The sequence below is a fragment of the Prunus mume genome, linkage group LG2, assembly GCF_029339155.1.
Source record: "Prunus mume cultivar Tortuosa linkage group LG2, ASM2933915v1, whole genome shotgun sequence".
Taxonomy (NCBI): Eukaryota; Viridiplantae; Streptophyta; class Magnoliopsida; order Rosales; family Rosaceae; genus Prunus; species Prunus mume.
In genome coordinates, this window is record NC_142699.1 from 14,861,628 (window position 1) to 14,879,692 (window position 18,065).

The 18,065-nt window shown below is 39.0% G+C and overlaps 1 protein-coding gene and 2 pseudogenes across 3 annotated transcripts; all 3 read left to right on the forward strand.

Moving 5' to 3' along the window:
- The first annotated feature begins 2,681 nt into the window (after positions 1 to 2,681).
- On the forward strand, positions 2,682 to 3,575 carry LOC103321239 (chaperone protein dnaJ 11, chloroplastic pseudogene; annotated as a pseudogene). Its single transcript, XR_016123752.1, has one exon. The product of XR_016123752.1 is annotated as a chaperone protein dnaJ 11, chloroplastic pseudogene (transcript).
- A 288-nt stretch (positions 3,576 to 3,863) lies between these two features.
- Positions 3,864 to 5,691, forward strand: LOC103321238 (kinesin-like protein). Its single transcript, XM_008223026.3, has 6 exons — positions 3,864 to 4,269; positions 4,363 to 4,411; positions 4,522 to 4,573; positions 4,833 to 5,002; positions 5,107 to 5,214; positions 5,450 to 5,691. The coding sequence occupies exons 1-6, from the start codon at positions 3,911 to 3,913 to the stop codon at positions 5,609 to 5,611; spliced, it is 900 nt and encodes a 299-aa protein (XP_008221248.2). The 5' UTR covers positions 3,864 to 3,910; the 3' UTR covers positions 5,612 to 5,691.
- A 6,019-nt stretch (positions 5,692 to 11,710) lies between these two features.
- Positions 11,711 to 14,199, forward strand: LOC103321237 (thaumatin-like protein 1; annotated as a pseudogene). The gene is made up of 3 exons (XR_016123751.1): positions 11,711 to 11,909; positions 12,020 to 12,712; positions 13,396 to 14,199. The product of XR_016123751.1 is annotated as a thaumatin-like protein 1 (transcript).
- The last annotated feature ends 3,866 nt before the right edge of the window (positions 14,200 to 18,065 follow it).

Sequence of the window (18,065 nt, forward strand, 5' to 3'; positions counted from 1 at the left end):
CCTATTATGCCACTGGAAACAAACAAATTCCGACACTTCCTCTTATCCATAAGAAATAGTCATTTTCCAATGACTAGCTTCACCTGTTGGAAATAAGAATGTCTCAATGCTCCCTTTTACATGTTGGAAATAGACTAGCTCCAACATTTTCTTTACCTATTGGAAACCAAAGAGAGCATTCTCCTTTTATAAATTGGGAGGCATTGCCCAGGCAAAACCAACTCCTCTTGGTTGCGGCAAGCCTCTCAGCAACCATGAGAACTCATCATTTCTTCAGCTACTGCAAGTATTCTAGCATCCATCACAGTTATTCCTGAGCCATCAACAACATCTCTTGGTCTCTCAAGCACTCCAGCAACCATCAGACCACCTTCCGTCCGCCCTTCGGCTGCTACAAGCATTCCAGCAGCCATTCCTCAGCTATCACAACCATTTCTTCTACTTTCTTAGCCTTGAAATCTTTCATCTTCCCTATAAAGCCTCACCAAGCATAACTCCAAGCTTTTCCTTCCTCATACATTTCCAAGCTATAAACACCATAGCCTTCAAGTGTCAAGCTTTTCCTTCCATCATCATTCTTGAAACTCTTAAATCACCATAGCCATAACCACAAACAACAAGTTCTCAACACCCAAATACAAGCACATCCAACACTAAGCCAAGCACATGCATTCTAATTTGCTAAACTTGTGGGTCTTTGGCTCTCACACTGCAAGCTCTCATGCCAAGCTCACACAATCTCGGTTCAACATCAGCAAGTCATTTTCAACCATCCAGAGCACGACCAAGCAATTGTCAAGCTGTTGGAAAATCTACTAAAGCTACTCATCCATTCATCCACATATATATATATATCTCTTCTCTCTCAAAATGCTCCATCCTAAACCTGAAACAACTATGCTCTTAATTTAAATTGAAACCATAGTCATCACCTTCTTGGTAGGAAAATACAAACATCGCAAGCTCATCGTCTGGCTGCTGAAAACACCTAAAATCTCAAGCCTTAATCCTTTCTTTATGCTCATTTTCTCTTATCTCTTGCGCCACAAGTCTCTCAACCCAAGTCTAAGTAGTTTCTTGATTCACTAAAGCAAACTCTCATGCCAAGCCTGTGCAACATCAATGCACCATCTCAAACTCTTCGTCTAGCTATCGAAAACATTAGTACAAAACATACGCAGTCTCTAGGAAGAAGAACAAAGTACTCCCTTGGGACTTGCTTCTCCCTGGGAATACTTTGGGCCTGGTTCTCGCTAACTTCAAAAAAAAGGTAACGAAGGCTTGATTCACCATTCTATGGCGTTCCAAAATCAACAAGCCCGACGAGCATTCTGAGGGAAAAAGACCCCAACAATTTAATAAGTATTTCAAACCTTTAATTAATGCTAACTATTTTTTTATATTATTTTCTAGTAGAGATAAACCAATTAAAAAAAAGTTTTAACATTTATGACTCTGTAAACTAAAGAGCATGATTGGAATTCAAATTTTATAAAGAGCTCCTAAAATAATATTTATATATTTTTAACCTAATTTTAATTAAAAAAATAAAAAGCATGATTGTGAATACTCTTATACATATTTATATGTAAAATAAATAGGTATTACAATAAATGGTAGAATCAAATCTACTTTATTTGTACAAATAAATTACTTATATCTGAACGAGTAAACCCGACCCAAAAAAAATATATAATCAGTAAAAAGAAAGAAAAAGAAAAAGGACTTTGAAGTCTATTAAAACTGCCAGCTGGGTTCGAGTCACAGTCAGTCTCTGTCGTTGACGTGGCTTTAGTCTTATCCTGTGAACCTATGAAGCTCGACAGGAACGTACTTAGGTCTTATCCTAATTTAATTTGAATTTTCCTATAGAATCTGGATGAGCCCATAAAATAAAAAAATTATATCATACGTGGTGGTCATTGGCATTGGCATTGGTCATGCTATGGTGGATGGACCACAGACTTCCAAAATCTGATGTGGATGGTCCAAATCCAACTTGAATATTAACCAAGGTGGGTGGGTCCCATACATACTGCCGTTGTTTCCGCACGTCGGTAAGGCTTAAATCCACATGCCGCCGAAGTGGGTCGCCCGTCGTTTACATTGCTTTACAGTGGTTGCGCCGTGGTTGGGTGGGTGGGCTATGCCATGTGGGCCTCCTCCTCACTGCCTCTTGCCTGCCTTCCAATCCATCCATCTCAACAAACCGCGTTCTTCCAAAACTTTTGTTTATTTTATTTCCTTAATTGACCTTTTTGCGCTTGTTCGTTGGTTAGTTTCAAACTTAAATACTTTTTATATGATTAAATGTAACTTAGAAAGATGGACAAGTGTTTGATACGATATATTTGTTTGCCATTTTATCATTTTGGTTTATAATTGGTCAATATATGAGTCCATGTAGTTCGTTCCAGCGTACGTGTTGTAGGCGTTTGCCATCCTGCTCATACATACAAAATCTAGTCAAATGCCAAGCCAAACATTCAAACCAACAAAACAGAAGCGACATGTGCTGTCTTAGATTCCTGGACAATGCACACCGACGTTTCGCTGAGTCAGCCCAGTACAGATACCACTGGATAAGCCTATACTACAGTTCGTTAACCCACCCCATATTTAACCATGGTTTGTTTACCTTATCCGCCTTTTGTCCGCCCATCGTTTATAAAATCACAAATCCCCCCACCGCTCCATTCATAATTTCGTCGGCAACACAAACACAAACTCAAACTCAAACTCTTCCTTTCCTCCAATCAAATTTCAAAGATTTTGAAAATGACTTCCATCTCATCCTCATCCTTCACTTGCTCCTCCCCTCTTTTCTCCGCCGCAGGATTTGTCAACGACGGCCCTCATTCTCCTCCCTCCTCCATCACATACCGTCCGCTTCGCGTCTCCGCCTCCTGCACATCCACCGTCGACAGGCCACGCACCCGTACTGGATCAAGCTCCTCACTCTACGAGGTACTCGGGATTCACACGGGTGCCACGTGTCAGGAGATCAAGTCTGCATACCGTAAGTTAGCGAGAGTCGTACACCCGGACGTTGCCAGTGACGGTCAAACATCGGCGGACGAGTTCATGAAAATCCACGAAGCTTACTCCACTCTCTCTGATGCCCAAAAGCGCGCGGATTACGACCGCATGATGTTGATCAGACGGCCACGCTCTTCTTATTCGTACGCAACAACAATGTCAGCGTCGGCAGCTGGCCGGAGATGGGAAACCGACCAGTGCTGGTAGATTGCAGACATTTACATATGGAGAAATCATTAATTAGAACAAGCTAATTAATTTAATTAGGGGAAATTAATCAACCGGAAAGGCTGCAGCGGTGCCTGTCTGTTTGTTGTGATGTGACAAACTGCTAGCTAGCCTCGTGCGTTTGTGTGTACATAAAATATCTAGCTAAGATCCTTGTACTGTAAGCTGAAGGCGCCATTTTTTACAGCCTGAAAATTCTGGGTATTTGTATTCCCCCAATTTCAAATCAGCTTGTGGCTTGTAAGTTGTAAGAACTGCTTTTGGGATGAATCATTTTTATGAAGATTAAGTTTTTTCATTATTTTCAATCTATATTCTTGAATAAATATTGAACAACGGAGAGAGGATGCATAGGATAAATAAATAAATAACTACACCCTAGCAAATTGCAATGGAAAATAAAGAACTTTTAATTCAATTTTGGTTATGAGTTAAAATTCGATCATGGAAATTGGTACTATGGGCTGTATGATTGAGAGCCCAACTGAAACATCCGCTGTTTGAACTCTTTAATAATGGGCCGGGCCGTAGCTCTTTACTCATATGATTCAATTTAAAAGAAAAGCAAAATATAAGTAAGTTATATTATACAGTGGTGTGGTGTGGTATAGCAACAAGCTGCACGAGGAAAAAAAGGGGAGCGATGGCTCAAGTGGGACGGCTTCTTGTAAGGCAATGGCCGATGCTGCAGCAGCATTCCTCTACCTTCCATCATCTTCTCTACTCGCCTTTACTTCCAGTAACCACCAAAACTGGTTCCCATCGTTTCTCTTTGACGAAAGTGCACTTGGCTACTCGCGGAGTCCATAAATTGTTACGCGGACTCAGACCCTCCGACTACCAAGATGCTAACATCGGCAGTTCGGGTTCGGGTTCGGGTTCGGATTCGGATTCGGTTACATATAAGAGCCGCAACGAGTTGAAGCGCCACGCCCGCCGTGCGGTCCGCTGGGCTATGGACCTCTCCTCCTTCTCCACCCCTCAAATCAAACGCATTCTCAGGTAACTCAAAATTGAAAAATTTATTCATTTATTTTTAAAATTAGCTATAAGCTATTTTAGTCTAACGTATAATTACGATGTTGGGGATGGTAGAGTGGCTTCTCTGGACCAAGACGTGCTGGATGCTCTGATTCTAGTGAAGGTGCCGCCCCTGTAATTGAACTTTTTGGTTAGTTTATTCTTGGCTGTTTCAGACAAGTATTAGCTAGTGATTTGTTTGTTGAAGCTAAGCTGTTTGTGTTATTGTCGCAGAAATTTGGACCTGATGTCCGAGAAGGGAAGCGAAGGCAGTTCAATTATATTGGTATGTGCAAAAACTTTGTGCCGTGCCTAGAAATTAAATTAGGCTTCAACTTTCTTATGTAAATGAATCGAACTCCTATGCTGTTATGTTTGAGCAGCGCTTTTTTCCTTTTTGAGTTTCAAATTGGCAACTGTTAGTCATGAACAAGTCAAGTCAAATGTTAGTAACAGAAAACTTGAATCTGTTTAAGCCAATCATTTCTTGCATCTATACGTTCTGTGATCTTATCTTTACCAAAGTGCATTCAATTTGTGTAAAGGAAAAATGCTGCGAGACGTGGAGCCGGAATTGATGGATGCTTTAATTCAGGCTACAAAAGACAGTGACGAAAGTAAGCTGCAAGCTTTATCTGGTCCAGAGACGTTGAGCATTGATGATAATGAGGAGGAAGAAGAAGCGGAAGAAACTGATTTTGAGGAGGAAGAAGATGTATGATACAGATACTAAGTTTGAAACTGTGCAACAAAGTTTGCTGAAGCTTCCTAAGTAGTTTACAGACATATTTAATCTTATTATTCGAGCATCGATTGCAGGGTTCTCACATTGATGTAGCTACCAGATGGTTTGACGGTCTGATCAATAAGGACGTTCAGATCACCAATGAAGTATATTCAATTTCGAATGTTGAGTTTGACCGCCAGGTAAGTTTAACGCCATGCTTGCTATTTTTAAGTTTGGTTAATTGACTTTCCACTAAAACCCCCTTCATGAGGGTACTAGCATGCACTTGAACCACCAGCTTATATTATTTGAAGCCCAGCCAGTTCATATTCACTTAAGTCAGTCGATTAAGTCTCATACCAGTTGTTCTAGCGTATTAAGGGATCATTGTTTCTGTTTCTTGCTCTTTGTTTCTTATGTTAGCCTCACTTACAGGAATTGCGAAAACTTGTCCGTCGAGTGCATTCAGGTTTGGAAGACAAACTCAATTCAGAGGAGAATGGGGGAGCGAAAGATGCAGCGAGAGTGAGTGCTGAAAAGTCACTCACCAGGTTCCTTCGTTCCCTTGCTAAAAGTAGCCTAGTGATTGATATGTGATGTTTTAATTTCTATCATTTTTTTGGGTGCAATTACGTTATATTTATTGAAGAATGAAGTTTTTTGTTTTCTTGGCCGTACTTTGAGTTGTGCAATTTTTATTTTTAAATTTTCGCAGAATCATACCGCCTAGTCTTAACATTAACGTAGTTGTTTGGAAGTAGTCCAAGTTGGTTCATAAAATTGTTACACAGCAATGTATTCCTAGTTTGTAGTTAGCCACCACAGGCAAAGGAGTTGAAATTCATAGGTTATACGGGCATGGTGCAGACGGTGTTGCCCATTATCTTCCATTTAAGTTGTACAAAATCATTTTCTAGCTGTTGACCCAGAATTGGAATGAACTTGAGTAAGTTTGTATTGCCTTATCTCTTGATTCTGTTCTAGTGTCCTACCACTGCTCGTAAATATTTGTCGTTGTCCAGTATATTTTAACTGGATGAACAATGAACCCTACTTCAGGCTGGCTCTACTTGGTTGACTATTAAAAGTTGTCACGGTTCAATCTTACGGGTTGAATTCGTGCTGGGAGTTTTGCCTTCAAAACAATGGATTTGAGTTGAAATCATACGAAAGCAGGGGGTTTAAAAAAACAAAACTGTGTTTGTACATGTATTGAGTAGGCACGCAGGATCTTACTCGTACTGTAGACTCTAGTGAAGAGCCGGATGGGTTAAAATAAAAAAAATTAAGGGTCGTACTTGTGCACATCGTACAAGGCCAGACCCTGCCACAGGCTAACTTACGAGATTGGGCTTTTGTATGTGGGCTTCATATTGAAGACGTGGATGGAACCAAACCAACCCACCCAAGCAAAAAGCCTTTTGGTTAGATTATCTGTCAGAACATCTTCTTAATTAATTACTGGTTCCCTTGGTGGGGCAGGCCAATTTTGGTCATCAAATAGTTGATGAGAAAGGGGAAGGGAGGGGAGGGGACAGAGAATAGGATAAAAACACCAGTGTGTGTGGCCACAAGGACACTAGAGAATGTAAGCTAAGGTCCAATTCTAGGACGTGAATGAGAAAGTAACGTGGAGGTTTGTCATGTCATGATATGATAGACAAGAACAAGGTTGGGTGTGCAAATAAGCAATCCCTCGTCCCTCTCCCTCCTGCGGCTGCCTTGCATCACAAACACAATAATGATAATAATGGTGTTTTGTGTAATCAACTTAGCTTGCTTTTTGCATCAGCTGAATTGATTTGGAGGGTGGGGGGCATCCACGTCAATGCCTTTCTGACAAGTTATTATCGAATTTCACTCACTTGATTAAAATCCTGCAAAGCAAATTTAAAGTGCGTTTTAATCAGCTGATGATGGAGTATGTTTTCCCAAGTTTTAGCAACTGACGGAAGCTCTTGGATAAATTATCTTTTGAAGTACATTCATTTATAAGAGGGCATTCACTCAGCGGTTTGAACATGTTGGGCGAATGTCTGTATACTTGCTTTCGGTATACCACAAATTGCAATATATTTTCCGATGATGAAAGAGACCCTTGTGTATGATATTAGAGTAATGTGTTTGACGAATGAAGTGTATTTTAATAAGTAAAATTAGAAAAACGGATATACGGACAGTCATTATTCATGATATTATTGTGTTTGACGGACGGACAGACAGTCACAATTTCTGATGCGCATACCAAGAAAAGTGGCAGTACGATACAAGATATTTTTTTTTTCTGACAAAAAAGGAAGAACATATTTTTTAAATTCAGAAACAAAAAAAGTAAAAGAAGAAGATATTTGTTTTTGGTCGGAAAAATTATCGTTAGGAAAGTTGCTGTTTAGTAGGGAAGGAGCTGTCGGATGTCAGCTGGATTAGCTACTTTCTTCTGATAATCAATGAGGATTGCTTTATGTTGTGAGGTGGTCCCTAATAATCCCGTCGACATGGGGCATGAACATGGACATGGACTCGGACACGGACACGGACTGCAAGCTCCATTCATCCATTCATTCATTCATTCCACAGAAAAGAATTAGGAATTAGCATAAACCCTTGGTTGTGGTTGCACTTAAGAATTCAGAATTTAGACATTACAGACATTGCAGAGGCATTAGAATTCTTGATTGTGAAGTGATTTTAGAGCCCACTGACTGACTCAATCTACACAGACTTGTTGTTCGTTGTTAATTGTTGGATTGGACCCCCGTGATGTGAGGGCAACAATACTCTGTAAGGGATAAGACAGAAGAAAACTACAGTCTGCAGTCTGCTATTAAGTAAATTTAGGTTTTCACAATAATAAAAACTTTTATTTTTGGAAAAAGTCAAAAAAATTTCAAAAAGACCAAAAAATCCCTTAACTTTCAACCTAAAAGCATCCAAATGTAAAAGATTCTTTAAGAAATCCAAAATAAATAAAGGCATTTTTGTTCATTTTGGCTTCTTTTAAAAATATTTCTCTCTTCTTTGGCTTTTTTCAAAATGTCCCTAATATTTATTAATTTGAGAGGGAAATTAAGACTTTGAAAACAGAAGAGAGAGAAGAAAAACAGAAAATTCCAATAATGCATGCTTTTGTTCATAACACGGAAAAATAATTTTAAAAAAATGAAGTAGGTAAAACGCTTGTAAGATAAGATTTCTTCAACTGAATCTGTGATGATTCACATTAACACCTTGATTTACTGTACCTCAATCAATTGCAAATTAAAATAATAGAATTTGATTTGACACACACCCAGCCGATCAAGTAAGAATAAGATTAGCCAGCAACCCTCCCATCTTGCTTCTCAACTCTTTAATTGGCGTGCTGTGACAGATAGCTGACTTGTAAATGCAGAAACATGCTAAAGGTAGCTAGTCCGGTCTAAGGTGGTGGCTACGAACAGGGCCGTTCTTGAAATTTTGAAAATCCTGTGTGAAATTTAAATTGGGGCTTCACATAATCTAATACGAAAATATTATAAATTTACCATAACTTAATGTCATAAACAATTTTTTTATAACAAAAAGTCACCATCAATATATATGTAACGACAATCAAAAATCAAATTAAAAATTTAAATGTTTTCATTTGATAAAGTTAAATGTTTGGTACAAAAATAAGCTCATTGTGCCTCTATAAGGTCCTTTGTTGCCTCCAATAAGCAATCTGTGTTTAATATGAAAAAAAATTAGCAATCACAAATTAAAGAGTAGTTGCACACAAATGTCATTAACAAATTAGATTATATTGCATTAAAGACAAAAGTAACAACAAAAACATACCTGAATATCCATGAAGTTTTGTTTTGAACGAAGAAAGTACTTTTCTTGGAGGAGAAAACCTTTTTTTTTATTTTTTAAATAAAATTCTTAAGAACGATAGTTCAGGGATATATACTCCCCCTGTCTTGTGGTAAAGCTTTTTTTTAATATAAAAGTGCCAGAGTTCGATTATTGTTGAGGTCGATCTATTTGCCAACTACCCCAGACACACTCTTGTGCAATATTCGGCACGCTATACTGTATATACAATTCCTCTAATATTAATATATGTAATATGAAGAATTATTTTTTTCAAGAGCCCTGTGCTGTGGCGCCACCCCAGGGCTGCCCCTGGCTATGAATATATGCATTTATTTATTTAAAATACACAAACATAGTTCAGTTCCTCTCCCGGGGAGTGGGACTGTAGTCTGTATGTAGGAGGATAAGTCAATGAAGTATCTGCAAATATATACTTGATCGTGATGGATATTTATTATTTAGTTGAATAAATCTGATAACATATTTTCCAACTCAAAGGGCTGCTAGGTAGATATTCATACTAGTCTTCTGTTTTCAAATGAATCGTTTTCTGGTACCACCATTCTTCCTTGGAGGAGGGAGTGGAACATCACGACCTACTTATTTGAAAATTATTGCTATATATAAGCAGCTGAACGATCATGTGGGTTTCTGAGAGACAGTCTTTGGGAAGTTGAAGCTAACCTTAACTGCATGCTTCTTTCTTTTTCTTGTAATTGGACGTTGGCCGCAGATTAGTCAACTTATAGATAGATCGAATTAGAGAAGAATTTGGTGAGACAATGTTGACCCTCCTATGCTATTAGCTATCCTATCCATGTGTGTTAAACACTATCAGAAGAAACGTGCCTCGCCAAAAAGGAAGGACTCGCTCGGTATAAATTCTCCGGCTGCTCTTGACAAAGTTACATTTCCATCGCCATACGACACTTTTATTCATATAATAAGAAGATTTCATAAAATCTCTGGGAAAACAAACAAAAATGTACGCGTGTTAAAAACGATTTAATTCTTTGTTTTGTAACCATCTTACTCTTATGTTGCTTGCTAATTTGGTTTGGGGATAATAGACTTTCGGATCTTCTTAGGGAGCTGATTTTCCCACTCCTCTTTTATTCACGTACAATTCCTTTGTTAGAAATTGTATGTTCCCAATCCTCTTTTGTCCACTTGCACTCCTTTTTTTGTTGTAATAAAAATTATTAAAAAACAAAAGGGAGTGTAAGTGGACCAAAAAAAAGTGGGAAAATTACCACCATCTTCTTATTGTTGAGCAATTTACAAATACCAAAGTATATTACGAATGATTTTATTTGGAAAATCATTGCTTATAGTTTCTAACTAACCTCTCAATTTGCATATTGTCACTGGAGGCATATTCTCTTATTCTTACGTAGGTCGGTGGTGAGGGTGACCCAAACCAAAATCTTAAAATTAAGAGGTGTAGGGATTTTGTGCTCTCTCTCATTTTATTTTCTTAATTAGCGAAAAAATAAGCCAAGACACTCGTTTCACATTTTGAGAGAGCACATGGACATTTGGTCTTGTCAGTTGGTTACCTATCAGCTGTCATCCTAGATATTTCTCAGATTTTTAGCATGTTGTATAAGTTTTTCAATAATGCTGTAGGCATTAATTTTTCGTTACCAATTTACGTGTTATATAACATATTCATTCATGTCACATGCTACATCATTTTTATTAATTTTCTTCATTATTGTTTCTGCCAAGTTATACCAACATCTTCTAACTGAAAAAGAAAAATCATTGTAATGACTTTCATTAAGCTCCACCGCGACAATTGATTTTTGTTCATCTTTTAAAGGAGTTGAGTTCAACAATCAAATGTTTCTCTCTCTTCTCCTTTACTCAGTTCTTCCTGTATCATTTGGCTTTTGATCGAAGGAAGATAAATAATTCACAAGGAGCCATATAATAACCATCAAGCTGGCCTGATCCCAAACTTTCAAGTCTCGTTCATTGTGGGTGTGGCCCTTGAACTTTGTATATCGTCACTTACGATGAACTTGATCAAGGAAAGAGTGAAGGTCTTTTCACCCAAATCTGGGCAAATGCTCTGTTGGAAGAAGTAATACGATTATCTCATCTGTCATCTTCTCCATCACATTGTAGTGTCATATGGCCTCAAATAAACTTGTGATTTCCGGGACAGCAAAAGAGAGAAGCCATATCAAATCTATAGACGTTTGTCAATGACGGATATAGTACTGCAGCGATGACAGTGGTGCGGCTAGTATGATATTAGGGTTTGGTTGTTAAACTAATTAATCAAATAAAATTAAAAAACTTAAAAAGCTAATTAAATTAAATAGTCCCGATCTCTTGGACTACAAGGGTCCAAGAGATTTGTAGTCACTCACTGTTAAATGTAAATTCAACGGTTCACTCACTCTTGCACTCTTTTTAAGAAACTTTTTTGAACCGTTAGATTAATATCCAACAGTGGGTGACCACATTCTCTTCGATCTCTTGGCTGTTAATGACATGACAATAAAAAGTTGGTGTTTAAGTTGGTGCCTGTAGCATTCCTATAAGTTCCTATAAGTTTTAGGCTTCCATGAAATGTAACTGACGGTTGGAGATAATATTGGGGTGAAAGGGAAATAGGGTTTTTTTTCCCCCAAAAAAAAGAGGAAAGGGAAATAGGTTTTTGTGAAAGTGCGGCAAAATTAAGAAAGTGAGACAATACTCCTATTCCTATAAGGGAGATTCACTAGCAAATAAGTAAGAACTTGCTTTCCAAATATTACTAGGAAAGTAAGAAGGGGCTCTTCCGTTGCTGCCTGCCTTTATAAGTACTCCTACTCCTCGTCACTTTTTGAGAATCTCACCTCTGCTATCTGAGAATCTCACCTCTGCTATCTGCTCTCTCATTATCCTCTCTCTGCAGTGCTGAGATCCCAGCCCTGCAGAGATTCCTTCAACCTCCTCCAATATTTTCCAGTTGCTCTGTTTCTCTTCTTGTCTGAACATATGGCTCCATTAGCATCATTGTTGGTGTCCCTGTTAACCATACTTGGGCTATTTGCATCAGGTAATTCTTCACTAATAACAAAACTATCTTCTACTAAGCAAAATTTTCTCACTTTCTGCAAACTAGTGTAAATTTGTAGATTAATTTTTCACTCTGTTTCTTGCCTACAGGAGTTCTTTCAACCACATTCACAATGGTGAACAAGTGCGAGTACACAGTTTGGCCAGGCATTCTCACCAACGCCGGCGTGCCTCCGCTTCCGACCACCGGCTTTGCTCTCCAAAAGGGCGAGACCAAGACCATCTCTGCCCCAACCTCCTGGGGCGGCCGCTTCTGGGGCCGAACCCTCTGCTCCCAAGACTCCACCGGCAAATTCTCCTGCGTCACAGGCGATTGCGGCTCCGGCAAAGTAGAATGCGCCGGTAACGGGGCTGCCCCGCCCGCCACTCTAGCTGAGTTCACCCTCGACGGGTCCGGCGGCCTCGATTTCTTCGACGTCAGCCTCGTCGACGGTTACAACCTCCCTATGTTGGTGGCCCCACAGGGCGGCAGTGGGACCAACTGTTCGAACACCGGCTGCGTGGTCGATCTCAACAGCCTTTGCCCTTCCGAGCTCAAGGTCACCAGCTCCGACGGCAGAGAAGGCGTGGCCTGCAAGAGCGCGTGCGAGGCGTTTCAACAGCCGCAGTATTGTTGCAGCGGCGCGTATGGTACACCAGACACTTGCAAGCCGTCATCCTACTCTCAGATATTCAAGAACGCTTGTCCGCATGCTTACAGTTACGCATACGACGATAGAACCAGCACCTTCACATGTGCTGCTGCGGATTACACCATCACTTTCTGCCCTCGCCAAGCACCAGGTATTTTTATTCATATTTACTCATTTCTCCTTCACGTTCCCCTCCCCGCCTCTTTCGTTTTTCAACGTTGTGAAGGGTAGTTTTGTCCCGGTAAATAAGTTCGTGAGAAGCCTGTCAATATGAACGTTGGGGGTTGGGGTTGTTTACTTTTTACTTTAATAACTTTTGTCCGTTAACTTATGGGCCAACTTAACACAACGGAATATCGGTCATTAGTCAGTGTCAGGCTGTCAGTGATGAACGGGCGTTTGGTTTGCTAGAGCTAGAACAACCACCACTACACACGGCTCAAAGCCGACATGCTACTACCCGACCCCATTTAGTTGGTGGTCAAAAGTCAAAACTAGGCTTGTTAAATTTTATTAAATAACTGAAGGTCAAAAGTGTCTTTTAGATATCCATATGCGGTCTGCCTCCAATGCGAATGCAGAAGGAACACATCTCTCTGAATCTGGAGAAATAACGAAGATGCATTTCTACGCCAAAAAGCGTAGATCCCGATGCTCTTCAAAACCTAGAGATTCAATTCGATGCCCTTTTGTTTAATTAATAAACACTCGCATCGCACGCACGCACTCCAAACTTGTCTCCTTATTTACTTTTGCAACGGTCCATAATTTGCATTTTAATTTTTGTTTAGTGGGTAAATTAAATTTACTGACGGTAAGTATTATTAATTGCAGCAAGAAAGCGTCTCAGGGACAGAACACACAGCCACAGCCAACAAATACTACTACAGGTACACCGTCGTCCACAAGCAGCTCACCGGAGCAGATAAACAACACAATGGAATACGAAGGTGCCTCGTACGATCAAAGCGAAGCATCCTCGTCCACGCGTACTACATCACATGCAATTGCCGTCGCGCTGGCCATTCAGCTGCTGTCGCAGCTCTTGTTCTAACTTCTTCCGTGAGGGTGGCCCATAACTTGGGCCCCCAATCAGGGACGTGGACCCTACAACTTTTTTGCACCAGTTTTATTTCTTTATTTTTTTAATTTTTTTAATAATTTTATATCGCATGGTCCATGTTAGTGGGGCCCATGTGACGTGGATTTGAGTAATTGATTGAAAAGCCCACCACCCGTCTGCTTAACCTCCTTCAGGAATTGAAGTTGCTTTCTTTCATGAACAAGTTGTAGGGGCCCGCCCGGGGCCACCCAATGAGATTAGATTAGATATATAGAAATGCAAAAAATTGTGGTAGTGGAGATGAAGATGAGGCAGAGGTTAGAGCTGTTAGGTGGAAGGAAGGATTATTTTTTAATTTTTAATTTTTGGTCATCCAATTGTTTATGTTAAATGGAGGGTCGAAATTGGTTTGTTTGTATTTTAGGGAATGTTGCTATACAAATTGGGTAGGAAGAAAATGAAGCTTTTCTCTTTCCATTTGATGTCACTTGGTCACCAAGCATTGAAGCTCCCATGTTATTATTTCTAATGGGCTAGCTAGGGATAATGTAAATAATAAAGCTTGGATTGTTGGATGATGATGCTTGAGTTTTATTTCACAACAAATAATGAAGCAGTCTGCAACTGCAAACCTATCATGAGTAGGGTTCAATCATGAAAATACCTACGTGATGATGGCCTATTTAGCCTCGGTGGTGATCATTGTCCGACTTAATTACTCAAAGATTTAGAAGCAAAGGTGTAATGATTGGATTACTTTTTCTGTTGTGTCTCATGAATAAATAAATCCAACGACAAAATAATATCACAATTTCTCTCATCCACACCTTACCTCCTTGTCTTACTGTTTAAAAATGCTTCTCTAAAATTGACGCATGCAGCTTTCGGTTTTGTGGATTCAATTCTAACAAGTGTCACCATTAAAAATAACTTTATTTCTTGATAAGAATATGAACATGTGTTAGCAACTTGAGCTTCTTCTGTTCTGTATATAATCCAGGTAGAGAGATTAAACAAAGACATCACTTTCCGAATTTTCTTTTAATTACGTATGCAAATGCAAAGATTTTGACAATCACTGGCTTGGAGCTAGCTCGGTGATTGTGTGTGTGTGTGTGTATGCAAGCAAAGATTCTTATGCGACTGTTAGAGGTTTCGAAGAGGCCGCAAAAGGTCAGCATCAAACACATATATATTGTTCATTCTTTCGTTCCTTGATGCTCTTGTCTTGTGTTGGTCGCGCATGGCAGCTTCCGTCACGGAACCACCAGCAGACAACAAGAATGAGAGTGCACCGTTCGTTCATGCATTATCTGCCTTTATTTTATTTTATTTAATGTCCATCCATCCATGACTCATTGGAGGAGGATTTCATTAAAAACAAGGCTATACGCATATCTGTGGTGCTGATGTGCACAGTGCAAGACTCATGAAAAATGAGCGCCGCATATTTTCTGGTTCAGCTGCTGCTGCTCATACTCATTGTGGATATCATATGTAACCAATCCAACCAAATTGGCTTTATATATGTGTTTGCTAATTCTATGCAACCAAACTCTACGTCTACTAGATTGTAGATTGCAGCTGTAGGCGCTCTCCCAGATGATGGAAAAGCCGTCTAATCCAATCCATTAATTACTGCTCTTTCACCATCAAGTTGGGGTTGGGGTTGGGGTTGGGCTGCAAATCCATGACACTTGCGCACTGCTGCACTGCTGCACTGCATGCCAAATTAATTTGATCCTTACATGTATGAACGTATTGTTTTATATATCAAGTTGAAAAAGGAGGCGGCTTAATTGAATTCCTAGTCATGATGAATGGGATGTTGGACCAAAGGGCAGGACAGCTACCACGCTTGGAAGTTGGGGGGGCTCAGCTTGTCAAAAGGTTCTGACTCATACAAAACAAAACTAGCCTTCTACTTAACTACTAGCTCCTCCTGCCTCTCTTTTTTAGTCTTCTTATTATATGTATATCCACAAATTAAAACTTTGATATATATATATATATATATATATGTATATATATATATTATTGGTTTCTGCTCCTGCATCAGTGTCATTGATAATGGAAACAGATAGAGCCTGAAATTTTCAGTATGCATAATAGCCGCCCGAATATATGGAATGGAAATTAACAAATTGAAGCAATTGAAGTGAGTGAGTGTGTAAGCAGAACAGATGATCCTTCATTTTCAGCCCAATCTCTCTCTCACTACGACTACTGCTTACTTTATATTCGCCAGTGCCACACCCACCAATCATTTCATTGCGAAACTTGCGTCCATTCTTGACCAACATGTAACCTGTTGTTGGAAGGAAAACACCCCTTTTTTTCCTTTTTTCTTTTGGGTGCGTGTATGTGTGTTAATCGCTGCCTGAATCAGTGAATCTGCCCGTATATAAAGAAGCTTTATCATACAGGGCAAGAAAAAACAAGGGATTATGACTGATTGATCAGAGAAAGTTGGTGGTCGTATCGTTTGCTAAATTGCTAATGCTAATAATAAAATAAGCATGCATGTGTTATATATTTTGATCATGATAATTGTGAAACAATATGCTACCTAGTTTAGTGCGTTTATGGATAAGGTATTGGACTATGATTCCATTCCAACCAACAAAAAAATCATTACTTTCTCTTTTTATTTTTATTTTTAAAACTTGCTGTTTTACTAAACTAATAATTCCTATGAAATGGACAGTCTACAAAACTAAGCCCATGAGCCCAAACTAAACTAGCTCATGAGCAATTTGTCTTATTTGCCCCAAAATACTTGGGCCATTCACTCAACCCAGTCAAATAATCCTCCAGGACCCAAGAAAAACCCAAACTCAACTCAGTCTCCCCTAAATTGAGATCCACCATCAAGTATTTCATACTGTTGAGACAGAGAGGCCATTCTGTCGTGAGTCAAACGTGTGTGTGTGTGTGTGTATATATATATAGCCTTTTCAAAGTTAGTCTTCTTTGATTGTTTTCTTCATTGTATTTTAATAGAAAGAGATGATGACAAAAGCACAGTTGCTTAGTGGAGAAGATAAGTACGTACAAGGCTCTAGATTGTTCTGCTATTTGTATAAAGCTAGATATCTGAGGTTTTCAGACCCCCGAAAGCAAAACAACAACAAAAGTTTTACGGGGTTAGTCCTGCATTCCATACCATAGCTTTGTCATCACACAGGCAGCTGCCTTTTATTTTATACTTGGATTAATAGACTCTTTTTTATGAATTAATTGTGCCATTTGCAAGATCCACAGATATGCATGCAGCAAAGTAAAAAGAAAAGCAGAGATAAAGTATATTAGCAAAAAAGATACCCTATCTATCTGCATGCAGATGCATATATACCTACTTGCTAGTATTAGTACAATGACTTATCAGCAAAAAGTCAGAAAGAAAAATGAACCAAACCATGTAAGTTTGAGTGACATGCGGAAAAAGCCATGTCCCCGTCGTGGTTTTCTACTCCAAAGTGTGGTGTGAGATTGTTGTGTTCCTTTACACGATGGATAACATGCCACAATCCCTACAAACTCTACGTAATATCTTCTTCTTTGCCAATAGACTTTTTGGCACGGTTTTCCAATGCACATAGAAGAAAGAAAAGGATTATCTTCGTGCATATTAACACAGTACAAAGAAAGAAAATAGGAAAAAGACATTTCAATTTCATTCAACTGTATGTCACATAAGTTTTTTATTTTGATCCACGTACTCTCATCTCTTTTTTAGGACCAACTGCAACTGCGTCAAGTTGCTTAAAAGTACCAACAAATGAAACAACAGTCGTTGGATAACACCCTGTGCAGTGCACTGTGCACAATATGGGGTTGCGAATTCTTATCCCAAAATATAAAGAACGTTAATTTGGTCCAAGATAAGATAACTTTCTGCTGTTAGTTCTTGCACATGCTACAAATTATATACATATGAAGGATGGAGCGCAGACACCTTTTGCATTTGCAGCGTAGACATTCCACTTTTGCATGTCATCATGTTGGGTTCCTCCAATAACTTGATAACCTATGTATATAGGATTTCATCACTTTTTGCATTTGCATGCATACATGGTCAAAAGATTTCAAAACCAATAGTTTTGTTTTTGTTTTTTGGGTCATAACAGAACCACTAGTTTTGGTGTGCTGGGGATTGGATTATTATCAGCCACAAATTAATATCTTGACCTTAGACAACATACTTTAAGCAACTTAAACTCTTTTACTTTATCCTCAAGTGTTGTGATTATGAGTTAATAGGATGATTAATTAGCATCCTATTATAGCGTCTCTTTATTGAGAGATTTCTCAAATAATTTTATTTAAGGGACACCCTTTGGGTCCCTTATTATTATTTTTTCAACGATCCAAACCATCTATTTTTTTAAGTCTACATAAAAAGATCATCATTGCAAAAAATTTCACAAATTGAAAATTG

Coding starts and splice junctions, on each gene's coding strand:
- LOC103321238 (XM_008223026.3), top strand. CDS start 3,911: ATGGCTCAAGTGGGACGGCTTCTTGTAAGGCAATGGCCGATGCTGCAG. Junction 4,270..4,362: donor CAAATCAAACGCATTCTCAG/GTAACTCAAAAT, acceptor TGGGGATGGTAG/AGTGGCTTCTCTGGACCAAG. Junction 5,215..5,449: donor ATGTTGAGTTTGACCGCCAG/GTAAGTTTAACG, acceptor CCTCACTTACAG/GAATTGCGAAAACTTGTCCG.